Source organism: Oncorhynchus mykiss, chromosome 18 (assembly GCF_013265735.2).
Source record: "Oncorhynchus mykiss isolate Arlee chromosome 18, USDA_OmykA_1.1, whole genome shotgun sequence".
Taxonomy (NCBI): domain Eukaryota; kingdom Metazoa; phylum Chordata; class Actinopteri; order Salmoniformes; family Salmonidae; genus Oncorhynchus; species Oncorhynchus mykiss.
Window position 1 is genome coordinate 41,511,414 of NC_048582.1, and position 22,702 is coordinate 41,534,115.

Here is a 22,702-nt window from a genome sequence, read left to right on the forward strand (position 1 = left end):
TAATGTGCAGAAGAGGTGTGTCTCAATTGTGTTAAATGCGTTCCTCTCCTCGCCTCGTTTCATTCATCTGCACTGACATGAACGTGTTGCAGAAGTGAAAGCGACTTCCTAACAGCTATCCATTGCAATTGCTTTTCCGTCTCCTGTGTTTTTAGGTGAGATGAAGGTAGAGAATGCCGCTCTTCCTCTTTCCTATGTCTGGTCATGTTTTTTTCTCGTCTCACCTGTCTCATTGTTGTTTTATTAAGCAGCTTAATGAAAAGGATTTGTAAGGAATGCAACCAAAGTGACAACGGTTGAAGGGGTCTCGATCCATGGTGCCTTACGACCTGTAGGCAGTGCAATACAATATATATATATATATAACTGTCACATACACAGGAGCAGTGATATGTGTTGTTTTACAGGGCCAGCCATAGTAGTACAGTGCCCCTGGAGCTAATTAGCGTTGAGTGCCTTGCTCAAGGGCACATCAACAGATTTTTCACCTTGTCTGCTTGGGTATTTTAACCAGCAGTCTTGCAGTTACTGGTCCAACACTCTAACCGCTAGGCTACCTGCCGCCCTCACATACACCACATGAAATAGAACTAGACCAACTACAGCTGCTTGACTCAGGGGTTACCTGACACAACATTATGACATTACCTCATCCCGATCTGCATCCATTTTGCGTGAAGATACTGCAGCTTCATTATAGCCTGTTCATTTTGCCAAAGAATAGCTGTGTCTAGTGGAATATTTACACCCCTTAACAATTCAAATGCAAATTATTTGAAGTTAATCTAGTTTCAGTTTGGAATAGTTGAGAAGACAATTATCTTTGGTGTGTGTAACTGAAGTCACTGTGGTTGCCATGTTCCTTGACACTCCCATGAAACTAGAGTGAGGGGCAAGCCTGGGGTGTTGCACAACTCTGGAAACAGCCCAGACACAGCTTCCCTTTTGTGACCAAAAGGTTTGGAAATACTGCTTCCAGAGAGCGGGGTCCATTTCATTCACAGTACAAATCACTGTGTAAGTTAATTTCTTCTAATCAATGTATTAATCTTTTCTGGAAATAACTGTTCTGGTGCTTTTGTTGCTCCCTACAGGATCTAGAAATGCCACACACACACACACACACACAAACCTGTATTTCCTTATATGGGTCAGCTGCATTAGTGTCAGAGAGTTATCGCAGACAGCAGTCACCAGACGAGAGACACAAATCAACAGATGACCACAGCTGCATTCCACTAAAGGGTGTCACGAAAATGGCCCTGCATTTTCCCTTTCAACACCCAAATGTGTTGGGAAGAGGAAACATACAGGCAATAATAGAAAGAGAACGAGAGGACAGAAGGAACGGAGAGATTAAAACAGAGAGCAAATGGTGGTGCAAGATTTATAGACGCTGAGCAAGTGATAGTGAATGCTGCCAGGATTAGAGGCAGGGACAGAGAGAGAGGCAGAGAGAGACGCAGAGAGAGAATGAAAGAGAGAAAGAGAGAGAGAGGCAGAGAGAAATATAGAGAGAGAATGAGAGAGGCAGAGAGAGAGAGAGAGACGCAGAGAGAGACGCAGAGAGAGAGAGAAAGAGAAAGAGAGAGAGAGAGAGGCAGAGAGAGATGCAGAGAGAGACGCAGAGAGAGAATGAGAGAGAGAGAGAGCGACAGAGAGACACAGAGAGAGAGAGAGAGAGAGGCAGAGAGAGAATGAGAGAGAGAGAGGCAGAGAGAGAAAGAGAGAGAGAGCGACAGAGAGACAGAGAGAGAGAGAGAGAGAGAGAGAGAGAGAGAGAAATACACCGCTCTGGGGCGTGCCCACAAAAAATGAGTTCTTTAAGGAAATGCATCTGAGGTCGGCAGAGTCACAGAAACAGGGTGGTGGGTATAGCGAGAGGGCAGTGTGATTCTCCAACCCCTTTATGTGAAGCCTCCTCTTGGAGCACTGAGTCGATCTGAAGCCAATGGTCCATAGGCACGCAGGTAAGCATTTCATAGCACCGTCATTTCAGTCTCAGTGGAAGATGATGTTGTGTGGTTTGTGTGTCCAACAACTGAATTTCTATGTGTGTGTATGGAGAGCGTATCTTTCTAACTGTATGTAGGTGTGTGTGTGTGTGTGTGTGTGTGTGTGTGTGTGTGTGTGTGTGTGTGTCTTTGTGTGTTGGAGAGCATATTTTCACGTCTGTTATTAAGTATTAGGTGTTGTGTTTGTGCACAAGTAATTGTGTTTCTGTGTACAGTGCAGGCAGGTGCCTTCAAATTAGCTTGGACATTTATGACCCGAAAAAGCATGATTTAAACTCCATAGACTCAGTTGTCTGTAAGACATTAACCATAATGTCAAACCTCTTTTTAAAGAGTGGGTGCTTGGCTACATTGTTAGAGGCGGAGAATGCATGGAAAATATGAGCAGGTTTTTGGCAAGGATATGTTAGACCATCGCTTTAGCAACAATGACCACTTCTGTGCTAATCAGAAGCATGTACAGACAAAGACAAAACCTTGAAGTGACAATAGCTTTCTAGCAGCTGAAAAACAACTCTGCGGGCAAATGTGTAAGTGTGTGTTATGTAAGTTTGTGAATTGGTGCATGTGCATGTGCTTGCTATGCTGGTCTGTCTAACCCTATTCATGCATCAAGATAAATTATATCACCTACGATTGTACCGCATTGAAGTTACCCAACATCTTGACAGGAAACAGCTCCTTATCGTACTCAACAATCTCATCAAGCTCCTCGGGTCTCTTATAGATGTAGGATCTTAATTTGAGCCAGTTTGCTACGGCATGAAAATAACCCTGCAGCAACAGGAAGTGTGAATTATTATAAGGATTATAATGATTAAATATTTTAGTAGGGGTTGATACATTTTTCGTATCGAAATTTAAAAGTGGAAACGACAAACTTCAGAAGCCATTTTAAACGTCAAACACACCACACGTTTGAAATGTTGTCCTGCAACAGGCTGACCAAATTAAGATCCTAAATCTGTATCAAAACATCCTGTGTAGAGGGGTGGGGGATTGTGGCAGATATCACAGGTAATCAGCCTTTGTAGATCTGAATATGAAGAAGAGACAGTTGAAAGGGGATGAGCTGAAAATATGGACTTGTGGAACTGTCCATGAAAAAATGAGGTGCAAGAAACTAAATTTAGAGGCTGAGTCATTGTGTAAAAGCCAAGTTTACACATTTTTTGACAATGCAAATGGGTGTCCATAGGCATGATCTCACCCAAGGTAATAGATACAGTATGCATAGTGAAAGAATAAGTTAGCATTGCTACTGCCTTCTTGAGACTTGAAGTGCGGTCTACCCATGTGATATTGGCTAACCCTATGCCTAAACCAGTCACTTGATGTTGAAAATCATTAGGCATCAGCCAATCCAAGCAGCCAAACATCTCCCATGTCCATGTCTAGCACAGTCCAAGAATAATTGACTGCTTGTTGTTTTTGGCATTACTTCACATTTAATTGTCAAATATATTTAGTGTAAGATTTGATTCTACTTTTAACACTTGGAAACACGTTTCTCCGGAAGGATGCCAACACAGAAGGTCATGTTGCAAATTGAAATTGTCAGCCTTTGTGTTTGAGCGTCTCGGACAGCTAACTATTAGCTCTGTCAGCTTTAGCTTTCATTGACCCACCAGGAAATTTGACCTTCACTGTTTGAAGGAGTGTGTCATCTGAATGTTTGAGGCCAAGCCATTTTGAGCCATGGGAAGACAGTTACAGCATACAGAGCACTGGTAGCCAACTTCTTCTATTTCATTTTAATAATGTCTCCTTCTTATGGCTGTTTCACACAGGAAGTAAGACTCTTCCGTAAAAAGGTGCCACACATTTTGAAACAAGACAGCCAGACTTGTGATGTACTGTAGGTCAGGTTTTATGTGTTTCAAGGAATCACACAAGAGAGAGCTGTGCAAATGCACTTCAACATTTTAACGGTACCAATTTATAGCCACAGTGTTACATTTGGCAAATTAGTGATCAAAATGTTAATCATGAGGTAAAAGACTCGTCTTACAGAGCTGCTGTTATACTGTGTGGAGTGTCTGAACGAGACTAAAGCTCACACCTGAGATCCACGTTACTTATTTTATCAGGGTCTATTCAAATCAGAAGAGGAGCAAATAAATTGAAGCGGTGTCTGTAACCTTTGCCATGCAAAACAGGCAGTTACTGATGGGTGTGGAAGATGGACATTATGTGCAAACCCAGAAGCGTAACCATTAGATATGCAAACTTGAAAGGATACGCAAGCAAGTTTCCAGTGTGATTTCCCACATACAGTCTATGACCTACTTAATTAACTCAAGTGTCTGGTTGATCAAGGTTTCTAACTCATGTGGTCAACATGAAAGTCCTAGTTGTGGTAGGCGACAATACGCACAGTCTCAATCCCCTCTCATTCTCCCACAGATTATTGAATGAACATGGAGATGACTGGTTACAGTGGGTCTTCATAATCCATGCAATTGGTAAATTACCCTTTTGCCATAGACTATGTTTAACACACCTATGACAGAGGCAGTGCATTTAAGGTAAAACTGGCAGCTGCAGTGTGTCTTAGACTTCCTCTACTGTACAAACATTTTTTTCCCCCTTCAGGCTATCAGAACCAACTAACTTCAAAGGCTGGATGATGTGACATGTTTATCATACTTCCTGTTGGTATCTGAGCAACCATACAGAATGTCACTCTGAGTCACAGAGTTCCATTGAAAACATCCCTTGAGGAATAGAAGATCAGACAGATTACAGGACCAATTAAATCACTGTCTGCACTTTTGTCCATTTGTGCCACTGGACTTTGAGTGAAGCGACGTTAACCCCGACAATTACTGTACTTTACGTGCTGTGCAATGCGACAGGATGAGCTATTCAGAAGATTCTAATAAGAATAAGTCATTTTTATTCCCAAAAGGGGCTGCATTCCTGCGTTGTTGTATTATCTACTTTGGAAGTAGGAGAGAATCTCTTCGAGAAAGAGTGGATGTCAGGGCAAGGTAAATAGAGTAGATAATAGTATCTAATAGTAGATAATAGATATAATAAATATTCATAGTATGAATATGATAGCCTACGTTAAACTTGTCTCCAAGACTCGATATTGACATCTGACCCCTAATGTGTCCAAATGAAACCCCACACTGCTCCAAGGACCAACAACAGCCTCTACTGACACAGACTTGCCAGCAAAGGGGAAGATTTATTTATTTGGGTTTTTCCTCTTGACCCCCACTCTAGAACTCAGGAGAGCAATAATCTTGGTCGTCCAAGGTCATAACTCAACTTCAAACAATACTACCGCAGTGTGAGTTCCTCTTCCTCGGTGTGAATAGTAAAGGTTAACCGTGCCAACTGCCCCTGTGAAGGCCCAGTCCAGTCAAAAACGTACATTTCCTGTGTTTTATGCATATTTCCATACTATGAGGTTGGAATAATACTCTGAAATTGTGAAAATTATGATTATGCCCTTTTACTGTCAGAGCTTTTTGAATAGACCGCCTGAAATGTCTGTCTGTTTTGGTGGGATGGAGTTTTGGCCTGCCTGGTGACATCACCAGGAGGTACATTTGTTCATAAACCAATAAGAAAGAGAGTTCCAAACCTCTCTGCCAATAACAGATCATTATCAGTTTTCCACTCCCCACTCAGACCACTTCCAGACAGTTCTAGCAAAATGTCTGCTTGAGAAATTGTTCTTTGCTAAGAAACGATTTTGGTTCATTTTTGACGATTTTAATTGAAAACAATCACAGTAAGTACTGTACATAATTGTTAGCTAGAAATAATTTGATATTGAGATTTTTTTTTTAAATGTAAAAAAACAGTTGCGTTGGACCTTTAAGTCCTTGACTAAAACAGAGGAGCCTTCGCTTATCTTAAAGATCATTTGACAGAGAAAAGGTCCAACAGTGAACCAACCTTACCGTGGCTGAGACCAGACAATCAGATATTGCACTTGACCCCATTATTGTGTCTCATCAACTCTTCACTTCCTTCCAAGAATCAAAATGGAGTCCTTCAGCTCTAAAGACATGGCCATGAAGGCCCAAAACAAAATCCTCAGCCGTATGGCCAGCAAATCCATGGTGCAGATGTTCATTGATGACACCAGCAGCGAAATCCTGGATGAGTTCTACCGCGTCTCCAAGATACACTCTGGGAACCGCACAGAAGCCCAGAAGGTGGTCAAAGACCTGGTCAAGGTGGTGGTTAAGGTGGGCATTCTCTTTCGGCACGATCGCTTCAGTCAAGAGGAGCTCAGCCTGGCACAGGACTTCAAGAAGAAGCTGCACCAGGGGGTCATGACGGCAATCAGCTTCCAGGAGGTAACTTTACAGGCAGAACACTTCAGAGCCTCATTTGAACTCTGCATGATGCCAACAACCTAAAGCCTGCATGATATAATCACCTGGCATCACCCTACAGTCATTGATCATACCTGGTAAAATGTCAAACTATCTGGACAGAATCCTAAGGGGACTTTAATAGGAAACAGCAATGCCCCACTTACAATAGTGTCTATTCTGAAGCCAATACCATAAACTAGCACCTGTTACAGCTGTTATAAATCAAATTTCAAATCAAATTGATTTATATAGCCCTTTTTACATCAGCTGATAACTCAATGTGCTGTACAGCAACCCAGCCTAAAACCCCAAACAGCAAGCAGTGCAGGTGTAGAAGCATGGTGGCTAGGAAAAACTCCCTAGAAAGGCCAAAACCTAGAGAGGAACCAGGATATGAGGGGTGGCCAGTCCTCTTCTGGCTGTGCCGGGTGGAGATTATAACAGAACATGGCCAAGATGTTCAAATGTTCATAAATGACCAGCATGGTCAAATAATAATAATCACAGTAGTTGTCGAGGGTACAGCAAGTCAGCACCTCAGGAGTAAATGTCAGTTGGCTTTTCATAGCCGATCATTAAGAGTATCTCTACTGCTCCTGCTGTCTCTAGAGAGTTGAAAACAGCAGGTCTGGGACAGGTAGCACGTCCGGTGAACAGGTCAGGGTTCCATAGCCGCAGGCCGAACAGTTGAAACTGGAGCAGCAGCACGGCCAGGTGGACTGGGGACAGCAAGGAGTCATCATGTCAGGTAGTCCTGAGGCATGGTCCTAGGGCTCAGGTCCTCCGAGAGAGAGAGAGAAAGAAAGAGAGAAAGAGAGAATTAGAGAGAGCATACTTAAATTCACACAGGATACCGGATAAGATAGGAGAAGTACTCCAGATATAACAGACTGACCCTAGCCCCCCGACACATAAACTACTGCAGCATAAATACTGGAGGCTGAGAGGAGGGGCCAGGAGAAACTGTGGCCCCATCCGATGATACCCCCGGACAGGGCCAAACAGGCAGGATATAACCCCACCCACTTTACCAAAGCACAGCCCCCACACCACTAGAGGGATATCTTCATAATAACTCTGTTGTAATTACTACTGTGCTGTCACTAATATCTCTTCTCCGTCTATTTGGCCCAGGTGGAGTTCACATTTGATAAGGCTGTCATGACAGAGCTTCTGACGGATTGTAGGGACATCCTGCTGAAGCTCGTAGAGAAACACCTGACTCCCAAATCCCTCGGGCGCATTCGGCATGTCTTCAACCATTACTCTGACCAAGACCTACTGACCAACCTCTACACCCCCGGTGGCCCTCTCTGGCCTAATCTCACCAAGATCTGCAGAGACCTGAACAAACTGGTTGAGGAAGGCAAGCTATGAGTGGGAATTCCAAACAGTCCTGGAAAAATGAGAAACTTTTGCAAGCCTATTAAGGAATTCTGAATTCAGTTTGCCCAATGAAAATACCAGGAGATATCATTTTGATAGCTTAATGGGGACACTGATTCAGTGTCAGTTGATGATGTAGATATTGATTTATGTTGGGATCTTTATGAGGGCATGGAATCATCATCCTTGCTTTACAACATAAGCCATCTGCATTAGGACTGGGCGATATAATATGTATTTGTCATTATCACAGTATGAATGTGCATGATATGCATCGTCACATTTCAGTATCTCACGATATTACCTCTACCTCTGCCTCGATGCATTTCAGTCCAACGCTGTGGGAGCTAAGTAAAGTCCATTCAAGTATGATATATGAAAGAAAAATAGCTTACATTTGACCAAAATCACCTATGAAATCCTCCAAAGAGAAAAAATAACCTGCTATATATATAACCTGCTTCTTTGTCAGGACTCCCTGCTTCCAGCACGATAAGATTGCATCTCTGGTCTACTTTCAATTGATTTGTCCTCCTTTTTTAAGATATTCCGTTTCCGGGGAAACTAATGGACTTTAATAGGACATCAGTCTGCCTGTGCAGTCACAGCAGTTGCTAACCTCATTTAAAGTACTATTCAAATTTAAAGTGGCTATCTAGGACCAACAGACAACCACCTCAATTAGTGTCAGGGCCACATCTATGCGTGCAGCCTTAGTATCTGTCTGATCACTGACTGTTCTGCTTGTTACAAAGAGTTTTTGAGACCGGCCAATGGCATTTCATTTCTAATCCATGTCTGAATTAAAGTCCTGCTGTACAGTCTTTGCAATGAATGTGACGATTGGATGGTCTTTATAAATTGCTTCAAGTTTTCAATCAATCAGTGATAATTCCACAACATTAGTATTCCTCTGAGCTTTCTGGAAACACTGCAGATGGACCATTTCAAAATAAAAGGTTTTATTTTGTTTCAGGGGTAGATCAGCTTTAATATTGCAGATAGATTGTATCTTCTGTCAATGTAATTGTTTGCATCGTTTCCAATCCCCCATATATTTTTGGGGGAAATATATATTTATGTTTATCAGCTCGGGGGCGGCAGGTAACCTAATGGTTAGAGCGTTGGGTCAGTAACTGAAACGTTGCTGGATTGAATCCTCGAGCTCACAAGGTAAAAATCTGTCGTTCTCCCCCTGAACAAGCCAGTTAACACACTGTTTCCCGGTAGGCTGTCATTGTAAATAAGAATTTGTTCTTAACTGACTTAACTGGTTAAATAAAAAAAATAATACATGCATATATTTAAAAATACATTTCCTTTATTGCTATATTTCCACCCCTCCCTAATTGGAGTAAACTAGCGAACAACAACACTTAGGCCTCTACTTCCAGGTTATACATACTATATACTACTTTACAATAGTTATATTTGGTTTGATTTTAGTCCTGTCCTTCCTCTACCCTCAACCTCTCTCATCTATGTCTGATGTCCATCCAGTTTGATTTCTATTTGCCATATATTTTTAACTGTGCTGTTTCACAGAATGACCATGTTAGGAGATAAGGTCAGAACCAGAAAAAGCTTTGCTATTGACTACAAAGATTCTATTTGCTATTTTATGAGTGTGTTAAGATCGCATGATGAGGTTGGGGGGATATCAGTGCACGAGTATGTGTAAACAACATCTTAGAATCAAGTTTGTAGTATTTCAGCAGTAGTACTTAGTGGGTGTTGTGCAATGGTAGTAGAATGAGGCAATAATTGGCCATGAACCATAACACCTTCCACAGGAGAAATAGAATCACAAAGCAAGTAAACTCTAATGGTGTTCCCTACCCCTTTGCAAGCTATATGTCTCCTATAACTGTCTTAGATGTACACCATTTGAAAGTGAAAATCTAAAATTAAAGGCCTTACAGGCCAAAATATAGTCTATATCTATCAGTCTTGATGGCTTATTATGAGTCATCTGTTTTGTTCAACTTCAGACCACAACGTTTTATGCACAGACGGAAACAGGAAGCGTCAGAAAGACTTTCCACAGAACATGGCCTCAGGAAACAAATCAAGCATGCATCACCTGCTTGCACTGTGAGACTAGATATGCATACATTGTTCTTGACATTGATGAACTTGTCATTCCAGTTACAGAACATGTCATTAATGTAACAGGTTATCGTATTTGTAGCCATAACTGTGAAAATAAATCAATGCTGTCCTCTAGTGGGCTAGATGGCTTATTGCACCTGGAGGAGGGTTACTTACTGGCTCTTGTAGTTCACCACAATTCATGTTGCTTCTTTCAAATCTGATGAATATACAATCAGTATTATTACATAGACAACTGTATTAATATTATAGAAGGCTACAATAAAAGTCCTTAAATAATCTACATCTTGTGTGGTGGGACCCCTACTCATCTTGTACCAGGTAGGACAGAATTATTCTTTCAACATCCATTAGATATGATGGTCATTTAATCCCTCTTGTTTGAATCAGAGCAGAGGCTTGTATCAAAACTCAGATGACCAATGATGATTTGAACCCCATATTTATTCAAAATCTGCACAAGGGAGAGTGGGGTAATTTGAGCCAAAGGGGTAATTTGAGCCACCCTCGTTTTCATAAAACCATACACAAAATGAATCATTTGAAAAATATTTAGGAAGCAGTCATCATTTCATGGAGTCTATGAAGAAAGAAACCACATGGAAAAAGTGATAAGCAAGTAAGGTCCAAAAAACAGATTTTCACCAAGTCAAATGAATTTAATGTGTTAGGTTTCATTATGCTTGTCTCTAAACCAAAGAATATCACTTTAAGATTGTTCTATACATCAGTTGGGATCTCTAGAAACTTTAATATGAGGTCCTAAACCTGTCATGAAAGTGCATCATTGTAGCTGTGTCAGCAAATAAAATGTTTTCCTTGGGGTAAGTTGAACCAACGGCCATGAGACAAGTTGAGCTAATGATTGAGCCAATGGAAAGTTGAGCAAACTGAAGTATTTTCTTCCCAGGCGTAATACAAGGCATTATTGCTTGGGTATGAGGTAACAGCAAGGACTGACCTATGTAAAAAGTGTTTTAAAAAAGTACAAAGTGGCCTCCTGAGTGATGCAGCGGTCTAAGGTACTGATCACTGCAAGAAGTGTCACTTCAGATCTGGGTTCGATCCCGGGCTGTGTTAAAGACGGCCTTGACCGGGAGATCCATGAGGTGAGGCACAATTGGCACAGCGTCGTCTGGGTTAGGAGAGGGTTTGGCCGGCTGAGATGTCCCATCGCACTCTAGCGACTCCTTGTGGCGGCCGGGCGCATGCACGCTGGCTTCGGTCGCCAGCTGTACAGTGTTTCCTCCGACACATTGGTGCTGCTGGCTTGTGGCTTAAGCAAGCAGTGTGTCAAGAAGCTTGGCGGGGTCGTGTTTCAGAGGATGCATGGCTCTTGACATTCACCTCTCCCGAGTCCATAGGGGAGTAGCAGCGATGGGACAAGACTGGATATCTTGTCCCATTGGATATCACAAAATTTGGGAGAAAAAGGAGTAAAAAAAAGTACAAAATACATTTTAAAAAATAGATGATTTTGTTATGTGTTAAACCTGTGTTAGAAGATGCATAAAATGATTGAAATACAACAAAAAAAGGGATTGTGATTGGGTTTGGTAAATAACTCAACGGACACTAGAAAAGCTTAAATTTTTATGGCTGCAGGGGCAGTATTGAGTAGCTTGGATGAAAAGGTGCCCATTGTAAACGGCCAGCTCCTCAGTCTCAGTTGCTAATATATGCATATTATTATTAGTATTGGATAGAAAACACTCTAAAGTTTCCAAAACTTTCAAAATATTGTCTGTGAGTATAACAGAACTGATATTGCAGGCGAAACCCTGAGGAAAAACAAAACAGGAAGTGGCTTCTATTTTGAAAACTCCATGTTCCATAGCCTCCCTTTGCTGGATTTAAAGGGATATGAACCAGATTCCTTTTCCCATCGCTTCCTCAAGGTGTCAACAGTCTTCAGACATAGTTTCAGGCTTTTATTTTGAAAAATGAGCCAGAACGATAACATCGCGTCAAGGGGTCACATGAGTTATGCTCGCGCAACAGAATTTGGACAGCTAATGTTTTTCCCTCTCCTACTGTGAAAGACATTTGCGGTTGATATATTATCGATTACATATTTTAAAAACAACCTGAGGATTGATTATAAAAAACGTTTGACATGTTTCTGTGGACATTATGGAAACTATTTGGAATTTTCGTCTGCTTGGTCATTACCGCTCTTTCCTGTGGATTTCTGAACATAACGCTTAAATAAACTGAGGTATTTTGGATATAAAAATAATCTTTATGGAACAAAAGGAACATTTGTTGTGTAACTGGGAGTCTCGTGAGTGAAAACATCCGAAGATCATCAAAGGTAAACGATTAAGTTGATTGCTTTTCTGATTTTCGTGACCTAGCTACTTAATGCTTAGTGTACATAATGTTTTCCTTTGCTATCGATAAACTTACACAAATGCTTTGATTGCTTTCGCTGTAAAGCATAATTTCTAAATCTGACATGACAGGTGGATTAACAAAAGGCTAAGCTGTGTTTTCCTATATTGCACTTGTGATTTCATGAATATAAATATTTGTAGCATTTATTGAATGTAGCGCTATGCTATTCAGCGGTTGTTGATGACACTTATCCCGATAGGGGGATTGCAGCCATAACAAGTTAACCAAGTTTAATTCTTCCCAAAGGGTCAATACAGATGCATTTAGACAACGACATTTCAAACAAGCACTGATATTGAACCCTTTCTCCTAGGCTTAGTCTCCTCCTCCACATCTGAACATCCAATGCATCTCTGTTTCTAGACAGAACCTTAGTGATATCTGTTCTTCCTCACTTCATCTGACCTGACCTCTACCTAGTGCTTACTCCTCCCCTACTCAAGGCTGTCATGGTGATTGATACCAGACAGTGTCACTTCTCCCCCCAGAGGATCCCTCCCATAAGATCCCTGATGGCTAACAGTAACATATCCTGACATAATGTAAACATTATACATTACCCTCTCTCCATCAGTGACATTGTTAGGTTCTAAGATCTCCACCCGTCTCCCCTACACATTCCAAAGTCATCTGGCTCCTACAGATTACAATTAACTTCTGATTATATCAATGTTCCAAGTTTAACCCAGAATCTAACAGGTTGGATGTTTGGGTTGAGTTGTTTGGGAAATAAAGGTAGTGGTAATACAATATTTAATTCAGTACAGAAATGTGTAGTCGGCTTAACCCCATGTCAGGTGTAAGTTGTGCCAAGATAGATACTTTTTGGGTTTACATGAATTCTAATTATTGTCAGGAATACAGAACATCCTGAAATATATGTATATATCTTTGTTAGAAAGAATACTATATTTCTCTTGACGGAGTGATACCGAATGTAAAAAAATGTCTTAACTTACCCCACTTTCCCCTACATGGGATGGCGCCGACAGAAATTGTTGCATCGTTTTGCGTTCTTAGAAAACTATGCAGTATTTTGGTTTTATATGTATTATTTCTTACAAGGTTAGGCCAGGAAATCTTAAATCTTATTACATACAGCTGGGAAGAACTATTGGATATAAGAGCAAGGTCAACTTACCAACATTACGACCAGGAATACGACATTCCCGAATCGGATCCTCTGTTTGGACCACCACCCAGGACAATGGATCGCATCCCAGTCCAAATACAACGGCGCCTCAGAAGGGGCAGATGGAGCGGTCTTCTGGTCAGACTCCATAGATGGGCACATCTCTCACTGCTCCCGAGTATACTACTCGCCAATGTCCAGTCTCTTGACAACAAGGTAGATGAAATTCGAGCAAGGTTTGCCTTCCAGAGAGACGAGATTGTAACATACGAGATTGTAACATACTCTGTTTCACAGAAACATGGCTCACTCGAAAACGTTTTCAGAGTCAGTAGAGTCACCTGGTATCTTCACGCATTGTGCCAACAGAAACAAACATCTCTCTGGTAGGAAGAAGGGTAGGGGTGTATGCCTTATGATTAACAAGTTGTGGTTTGATCATAACGACATACAGGAACTCAAGTCCTTTTGTTCAGCCCTCCCTCGCCATCCTTTCGGCAAATCTGACCACGACTCCATTTTGTTGCTCCCAGCCTTTAGACAGAAACTAAAACAGGAAACGCCCATGCTCAGGTCTTTTCAATGCTGGTCTGAACAATCTGAATCCACGCTTCAAGATTGCTTCGATCACTTGGACTGGGATATGTTCCGGATTGCCTCAGACAACAACTGATGTATACGCTGATTTGGTGAGTGAGTTTAATAGCAACTGCATTGGTGATTATTAAACCCACGGTGACTATTAAATCCTTCCCCAACCAGGAATCATGGATTGATGGCAGCTTTCGCTCAAAACTGAAAGCGCAAACCACTGATTTTTATCATGGCGTGCCGACCGGAAACATGACCAAATACAAACAGTGTAGCTATTCCCTCCCAAGGCAATCAAACAAGCTAAGAGTCAGTATATGTCACATCCTGACCTTAGTTCCTTTGTTATGTTTCTTGTTTAGGTTGATCAGGGCGTGAGTTGGGGTGAGAATTCTATGCATTGTTCTAGTTTTGGTTTTCTATGTGTTTGGCCTGGTATGGTTCTCAATCAGAGGCAGCTGTCAATCGTTGTCTCTGATTGAGAACCATACTTAGGTAGCCTGTTTTTCCCACTTGATTTGTGGGTGATTGTTTTCTGTTTTATGTCTTCACGAGACAGGACTGTTTAGTTCTTTCACTTTGTTGTTTTGTTATTCAGTGTTCAGTTGATTTATTCAATATTAACATGGACACATACCACGCTGCGCATTGGTCCGATCTTGACTACTCTTCCTCAGATGACGAGGAGAACCGTTACAGTATAGAGACAAAGTAGAGTCGCATGTCAACGGATCAGACACGAGACGTATGTGGCAGGGTCTACAGTCAATCACAGATTACTAAAAGAAAAAAAAAGAAAATGCTGTTCATCGATTACAACTCAGCATTTAACACCATAGTACCCTCCAAACTCGTCATTAAGCTCAAGACCCTGGGTCTCGACCCCCCTGTTCAACTGGGTCCTGGACTTTCTGACGGGCCACCCCCAGGTGGTGAAGGTAGGAAACAACATCTCCACCCCGCTGATCCTCAACACTGGGGCCCCAGAAGGGTGCGTTCTCAGCCCATGACTAAAGTGGCCATGCACGCCTCCAACTCAATCATCAAATTTGCAGATGACACTACAGTGGTAGGCTTGATTACCAACAACAACGAGGCGGCCTACAGGGAGGAGGTGAGGGCCCTCGAAGTGTGGTGTCAGGAAAATAACCTCACAATCAACGTCAACAAAACAAAGGAGACGATCGTGGACTTCAGGAAACAGCAGAGGGAGCACCCCTCTATCCACATCGACGGGACAGTAGTGGAGAAAGTTTTAAGTTCCTTGGCGTACACATCGCCTCTTCAACCTCAGGAGGCTGAAGAAATTTGGCTGGTCACCGAAAACACTCAAACTTTTACAGATGCACAATCGAGAGCATCCTGTCGGGCTGTATCACCGCCTGGTACGGCAACTGCTCCACCCATAACCGTAATGCCCTCCAGAGGGTAGTGAGGTCTGTACAACATATCACCGGGGGCAAACTACCTGCTCTCCAGGACACCTACACCACCCGATGTCACAGGAAGGCCAAAAAGATCATCAAGGACAGCAACCACCCGAGCCACTGCCTGTTCACCCCGCTATCATCCAGAAGGCGAGGTCAGTACAGGTGCATTAAACCTGGGACTGAGAGATTGAAAAACAGCTTCTATCTCAAGGCCATCAGACTGTTAAGCAGCCATCACTAACATTGAGTGGCTGCTGCCAAAATACTGACTCAAATCTCTAGCCACTTTAATAATAAAATATTGGATGTAATAAATGTATCACTAGTCACTTTAAACAATGCCACTTTAAATAATGTTTACATACCCTACATTACTCATCTCATATGTATATACTGTACTCTATACCATCTACTGCATCTTGCCTATGCTGCACGGCCATCGCTCATCCATATATTTATATGTACATATTCATATTCATTCCTTTACACTTGTGTGTGTATAAGGTAGTTTTTTTGAAATTGTTAGATTACTTTTTAGATATTACTGCACGGTCAGAACTAGAAGCACAAGCATTTCGCTACACTCGCATTAACATCTGCTAACCATGTGTTTGTGACCAATAAAATGGGCTTTGATTTGATTTGACATGATGTAAAATTAGTTTGAGATTGTCAGATAATGTTTAAATGCAAAATACTTTATTTTGTGTTTGGGATCCTCAGCTCAGTTTGGGACCCTTAACCCAGGCTGGACAGGAGGAAGTCAACCTGCATTTCTAGATTCTCCATCACCTGCCACGAGAGCCTCTGTGGGCTTTCATAGATGGACTCATCGAGGTTGAAGATGGAGTCCAACGACGCCTTCATCTGATCCTGAAGACAACAGACACATCATCAACTATTATTTAATGACCAACTACAAAGAAAAGGATGAACAAACCATCACACACATTTCAGGATACAGAGACAGAGAGAGGGAGGGAGAGAGAAATGCACCTTAATGAGGAAGTAGAAGTTCCCAGCAGACTCTGTCCAGGCTCCTCCAGGAGGGCGAATCCTCATCATCACTTCCATGAGCAGATAAAAGAAGGTACCAGGCCTCTGGAGAAGGAACAGGGGACATGTGTGAGTGTCTACAGACCTGGTATGGCTACAGTGTGGATAGGGTAGATAAACAACAGGATGTTTACATTATTAGGGTCACTTACAGATGTTGGAAGAGATGTTTTTCCTTCAAGAAGGCTCAGTAGAACGAATTCATAAAATACATCTGTGAAATTGATGTGGTTGATCTGAAGTCAAACAAATAAGATAATTACATATTTTTCATTGACAAGCACTTTAGAAAGTCTCATTGAGTAGATGTTGGATGAGCAGACGGTGCCTGCAGCTAACGCTCATGCTTGCATGTAAACCTACTCCTACAAGAGCCATCTCCAGCTCTAGTTGCTCCCTGTTTGCTGGCTCATTAATGAAGTTCACCAGGATGTCGTAGGCCTGCTGAAACTTCCTCACATCCTCAAAACAAAACAATCATAAAATTCCTTAGAACTTGGATCATAAACTCAAAGATTCAGGTCTGTAATTCAGAGGGCCTCTGATTGTTTGGCTTGTAAGAGATTGGATCTTTTCAACTAAACCTTATGAATCACTATTGCCTAAATTTAAGCCACTGGGCAAAGACTGGTTGAATCAACGTTGTTTCCTTGTCATTTCAACAACAAAAATGTAATGTGATGATTGTGAACAAACATGGAAAACTGATTGGAATTGAAAAAAGTCATCAACATATTTTTTTCACCAAACTTTTAACCTAAGTCCAATGACATGGTAGATTTGTTGTATTGATTTCACATTGAATTCAAATTTGTTGACAACTCAACCAAATGTAACTAAACACGACACGCTGAAATGACGTCTGTGCCCAGTGGGAACTATATATCTGGTCTGATGAATGTTGTACAGTTATGTGAACGGTTACCTGCTGGTTGAGCTCGGACAGTCCACTCAACACCATCCTCCCAGCGTGGGTGAGGTAATTAAGGGAGGTACTGTCAGAGGATGTCAGAGCCTGCGAGAACAAGACAGTACATTTAGAAATGGTACAGAAATGTACATCAAATGAAATACAAAAGGTGGTAAATTCACACTTTCTCACCTCCATAGCATGTCGGATACCGGCCAGCCTCAGAGAGAAGTTGCTTGTCCCTTGGTTTCCAAAGTAACTCCTGTAAATATAAATGTTTAGTAACAAATGTGCAACATAAGAAGCTAAAGCATACATTAATGCCATGAGATTAAGATATCATTTTATGTTAGCCTATGTTACAACTGCAGGATTTAGAAAACCATACCAATGTAGGATCTTAATTTGATCACTCGTTTGTCACTGAGAAACTTGTAGTGTATTTTAGTTTTAAAAAGGCTTTTAAAGTTTGTAATTTCCACTTGGAAATGTCAGACTTGATTTGCCCTAACGAAAAATCTATCAACCCCTACAAAAATGTAAATTATAATCCACATAGTAACTAATACTTCCCAAGAGTTTGCCAAACGTGTGCAAAGCTGTTATCAAGGCAAACGGTGGCTATATGAAGAATCTTAAACAATACATTTATTTTGATTTGTTTCACACTTCTTTGGTTACTACATGATTCCATGTGTTCTTTCATAGTTTTGATGTCTTCACTATTATTCTACAACGTAGAAAATAGTAAAAATATAGAAAAACCCTTGAATGAGTAGGTGTTTGAAAAACATTTGACCGGTAGTGTATATAAAGTGTATCAACTCTGTATCTGAAATGCTAAAAGTGTCTTCTTTTTTAAGACCATATCCATGTGTGTGAGGTGTATACTTTTGTTTCAAAGTAGATTTGTTTAAGACTACAAAGAAACACTGTGTGTGACCCTGATTTAGCCCACTGTAGTAAAAGGTTATTAAGGTCCTACATCTGTATAACTACAATATAGGGGCAGATTATTTCAAAGCAAATGTTTTTACTATAGATGAACACATGAAAGCAAACTCACCACAGCTGGGGCACATCTGCAACATTATGTTGCTCCTCCACAAACTCCTAAAACAGACATCACATTAACATCAACTCTGGGCTCCCAAGGTAAGTCAGTTAAGAATATGTTCTTAACTAACTTACAGAGATAAGTAAATAAAATAAATACTAAACTGCATTTCACCTGCAACTGAAGAGGACAAAACATTCAGTGACATCATAACAATACTTTCATCCTGACCTAAAAACTTGACAAACCTGTTGAAACCAAAACACTGTGCTTGGAACACAATGACACTGAGACACACACCTGTACACACAAGTACAAATGTCAGGAAAACAAATAAAAAGGTTTATTGACTGTAGAAAGAGTTTTACCTGAGGAGTGCTGTCAGGGGTCTGGTCCTGGGTGAAGTTGTAAGGTGGAGGGGAAGGGAACGGGGGAGGTGGAGGGGGAGGTGGAGAATCCTGGGGGAACTGCTGAGAGGAGCCAGAGGACGGCTCATGAGGGGTGGTGATAATGTCAGAGGTAGAGAACTGATACGTCATCATGTCATCCCCCCTCTCCTGGAACCCCTCCACTGTGGTGGAGATATCCACCTGCTGTTTAACAAACAACACCGTCAGCCCAACCACAATGTTGAAAACCCCTCAACCAAAAACTGAAATAAATCCTACTACAGAGAAACAAAGAGGCATACCTGGGCGTCCTCATAATAGGTGAACTCTGACCTCATCTTGACGAGGCAAGACCCGAGTCCATAGATCCTTCTACCAAGGTACTAAAAGTGAGGATAGAAATGTAAATGTATCATTTCATTTTGTCAACATTTATTTAAATAGGTAAATGGACATTTGCCACTTTCCATTTTCTTCTATGAGTGTTTGACTGTACCTTAATACCAGTCATCTCCTTGTTGGTGAGGACCACCTGGACATTACCCTTTCAAAGAGACACAGGGAAAAATTACATTTCATTCAGGAAATATTAGTAGCCCTATATTTGGTGCATCATTTGACACAAATCAGGTGCATTTGAGATGAAAGATCAGTTGAGAATCTCTCACCCATGGGTCCAGGATTTTTTCCTGAATGACTCTGCTCCACCACAGCTGTTTCTCCACTCCCCTCACAATGCACAGGTGATGCATGTCCTCTTCGTTTTGCTATAAGGAAAAACGGCTTCAGTCTGCACACCTCTCTGTATATTTTAGCTGTAGATTTCTATATCATTTGGCAGGTGATCATCACTGGCAGTAATATAGAGCCCACCTGATTTTCGTACAACAACTTTCCTCTAGGTTTCAATTAGGACCAGACATACAAAAGAAACCCCAGAGACAAATGGGAGTTAAAACACACAGGTGTGTTCATAAATGTTAAGAATATGTCTGAAGTACCTGCACTCGTCCATAACGGATTATCCAGGTATGGAAATGAAACGAACCCCAGTTCCCAACCAACTGCATCTTCTCAAAGGGAAAACCAGAGTCTTCACTATTTGGCTGCAAAACAAAGACATCCCCTAATTGTAGAGCTTTCTCTGTGATTATTAATAAACAGACCAAGGGATTAAATCCAGACAGGGCTGCTGCCCAACCTCCTCATCCACATACTAAGGAACAAGACAGGATCAATTTAAGAGTCCGTTTGAATGATAGACTGGTAGCCTATAGGGTTGATAGACTGGTAGCCTATAGGAGTGACAGACTGGTATATGGAGGATCTCAAAAGGAGGCCACTGCATTATAGATTCTAAAAGGGTTGGCAGTTGAACTACACTGGTCTGTGTTCAAATGTTAAGGAAACATCTGAAGTATCTGCATATGAATGCTACCTGTTCAGTTTGAGAAGTCAGTTCCTCCCACACCATCCTCCCTACAGGAGTGAAACAGATGGAAATAGGCTGCTCCATCATGAAAATCTGTGAGAAAATAAGAAACAGCTTTAAAGACGTCAAAGTATGAATCTACTATAGTGGATACTGAAGGTAATTATCCCTATTAGATCACATGAGCATTGGTTAATTTTCAGCATGGTTACCTGTGTATTTAATACTGACAGCTCTCTCACCAGCGTGTTCCCAGCATGGGTAAGGTAATACGTTGGCTGCAGTTTGACAGGCTATAACAAAAGGGAATATGTTGACAGAAATGCATTTCCATACATTGTTTTCTTCTTCAGAGAACGTTATGTTTATGTTTAAGCCCCCCTAAAGACCAGAGAGTATCAGCATGGATGGACTCACGGCACTTGAAACCCACTGAGGTCCAGACCAAGAGATTAAAGTCAGATCGGGCTGCTGCTGAACCTCCTCATCCACATACTAAGGAACAAGACAGGATCAATTTAAGAGTCCGTTTGAATGATAGACTGGTAGCCTGAAGGAGTGACAGACATATAGGGAGGATCACAAGTGGTGGCCACTGATTATAGATTCTAAAAGGGTTGGCAGTTGAACTACACAGGTCTGTGTTCTAAGGTTGAGGAAACATCTGAAGTATCTGCATATGAATGGCTACCTGTTCAGTTTGAGAAGTCAGTTCCTCCCACACCATCCTCCCTACAGGAGTGAAACAGATGGAAATAGGCTGCTCCATCATGAAAATCTGTGAGAAAATTAGGGAACGGACAACTAAGTATTTTACCACCATAGTGGATACTGAAGGTAATCATGCCTATTAGATAAGATGATCTTTGTCCAATAATCTGCATGGTTACCTGTGTGTTTAACACTGCCAGCTCTCTCACTATCATCCTCCCAGCAAGGGTAAGGTAATAAGTCAGCTGTAGTTGTAAAAAATATGGAATATGTTTACAGAAATGTATTCCCATATTGTTCTTCAGAAAACGTCATGTTTGTGTTTAAGTTACATAAACCAGTCTATAGACCAGAGTGAAGACAAGAGAGTATCAGTACTGTTGGACTTACAGAGCTGGGAACCCACAGAGGTCCAGACCAAGGGACTAAAGCCAGACAGGGACGCTGCCCAACCTCCTCATCCACAACCTAAGGAATAAATCAGGATCCATTTTCAAGTCAGTAAAATTACAGTTTGAATGTCAGATTGTTATTGAACCAGTCCTGATAATGAAGCAGTATTGTTATAGCCTGGGTGCCAGGCGGTTTCAGCTCTCTGACAACTTCTTATGGGATTGTCATGCAAATATCATTTTGCCACAATGGAATTGGCAAGAGAGCAGAAACCGACCGGTACCCAGACTATTGATAGGCCTACAGTATTCTTACCTGAACAAGGACTGGGTCCTCCTGGTCCAGGGTGGGATCATGATCTTAATGAATAAACAATAAAGGATTATTTTCTCTAAGTTGAAGAAATACTACAAGACACCAAACATCTGTCCATGTAGTTAGGCTGATCTTGTAATTGAATTGTGTTTATATTGTATGATATCACATTTTATTTATGTGTCTGCATAATGTACCAATATCTTCAATTAAACCTAAAGAAAAGGTTTGGTTTCAGAGGAGCATGTTCGTTTGTTGTTGTTAATAGTGGAATTACTAGCCATCATCATGTCATCAAATCAGGCCTAAATGGCACCCTATTCCCTATTTATAGCACTACTATTAACCAGAGCCTTTTGACCATATAACTATGGGTCCAGGTAAAATAAATAAATAGGGAATAGGGTATAGGGTGCCATTTTAGACGACGCCTGAATATAGTTTCAGTCCGGACTATATATAGCATGTCAAAAAGTAAGGAGGACCACGGAACTCTTCATATCATTCATTAAAATGCCTTCATTTGTATGTCATGTTCAATGGAAACAATGTTTAAAAACTTTCCATTGAACATTCCATTCAAATAAAGTCATTTTAATTAATTTTATGAAGAGTGCCTTGGTCCTCCTTTATTTTTGACGGCCAATTTACCCCTTTTACCAAAGAGCACCTTCTGTCTACCAAAAGCTACTATTGTGTACCTTAGCAGCGCTTCCCTTCCTCCTTTTTTTCTACATGTATATAGAGTCAGTATTGCTATTTAACAATTGTAAAATATGTAAATGTACCCTCCTCAACCGTGACAACACGGTCCACGATCTCCACGGTGGCGGGTTCATCCTCACCGACGCCGTAATATCTGTTATAAAAGTAGACTGCCGAACCCGTCCCGATCACCAGGCCAGCTGCACACAGAAGCGGCCGCTCGCGGAGCAATCTCAGCGTGGTCGCTTTCAAAAAACTACTGAACGCAGGCCTACTCATTATCGCCCTTCATACTGCTGTGATTTGACCGAGTTCAAGACCATATGAC

The 22,702-nt window shown here is 41.4% G+C and overlaps 1 protein-coding gene and 2 long non-coding RNA genes across 3 annotated transcripts; 1 reads left to right on the forward strand and 2 right to left on the reverse strand.

Moving 5' to 3' along the window:
- The first annotated feature begins 1,742 nt into the window (after nucleotides 1–1,742).
- LOC110496268 (tumor necrosis factor alpha-induced protein 8-like protein 2) lies at nucleotides 1,743–8,579 on the forward strand. Its single transcript, XM_021572062.2, has 3 exons — nucleotides 1,743–1,970; nucleotides 6,013–6,337; nucleotides 7,493–8,579. Exons 2-3 carry the CDS (start codon nucleotides 6,020–6,022, stop codon nucleotides 7,733–7,735), a joined length of 561 nt encoding a protein of 186 aa, XP_021427737.1. The 5' UTR covers nucleotides 1,743–1,970; nucleotides 6,013–6,019; the 3' UTR covers nucleotides 7,736–8,579.
- A 10,750-nt stretch (nucleotides 8,580–19,329) lies between these two features.
- On the reverse strand, nucleotides 19,330–19,913 carry LOC110496269. The gene is made up of 3 exons (XR_005037330.1): nucleotides 19,820–19,913; nucleotides 19,487–19,585; nucleotides 19,330–19,362 (listed from the first exon to the last, which is right to left on the reverse strand). It is a non-coding gene; the product is annotated as an uncharacterized LOC110496269 (long non-coding RNA).
- A 1,004-nt stretch (nucleotides 19,914–20,917) lies between these two features.
- Nucleotides 20,918–22,049, reverse strand: LOC110496931. Its single transcript, XR_002469624.2, has 3 exons — nucleotides 21,352–22,049; nucleotides 21,141–21,206; nucleotides 20,918–21,028 (listed from the first exon to the last, which is right to left on the reverse strand). It is a non-coding gene; the product is annotated as an uncharacterized LOC110496931 (long non-coding RNA).
- Between the last annotated feature and the right edge of the window lie 653 nt (nucleotides 22,050–22,702).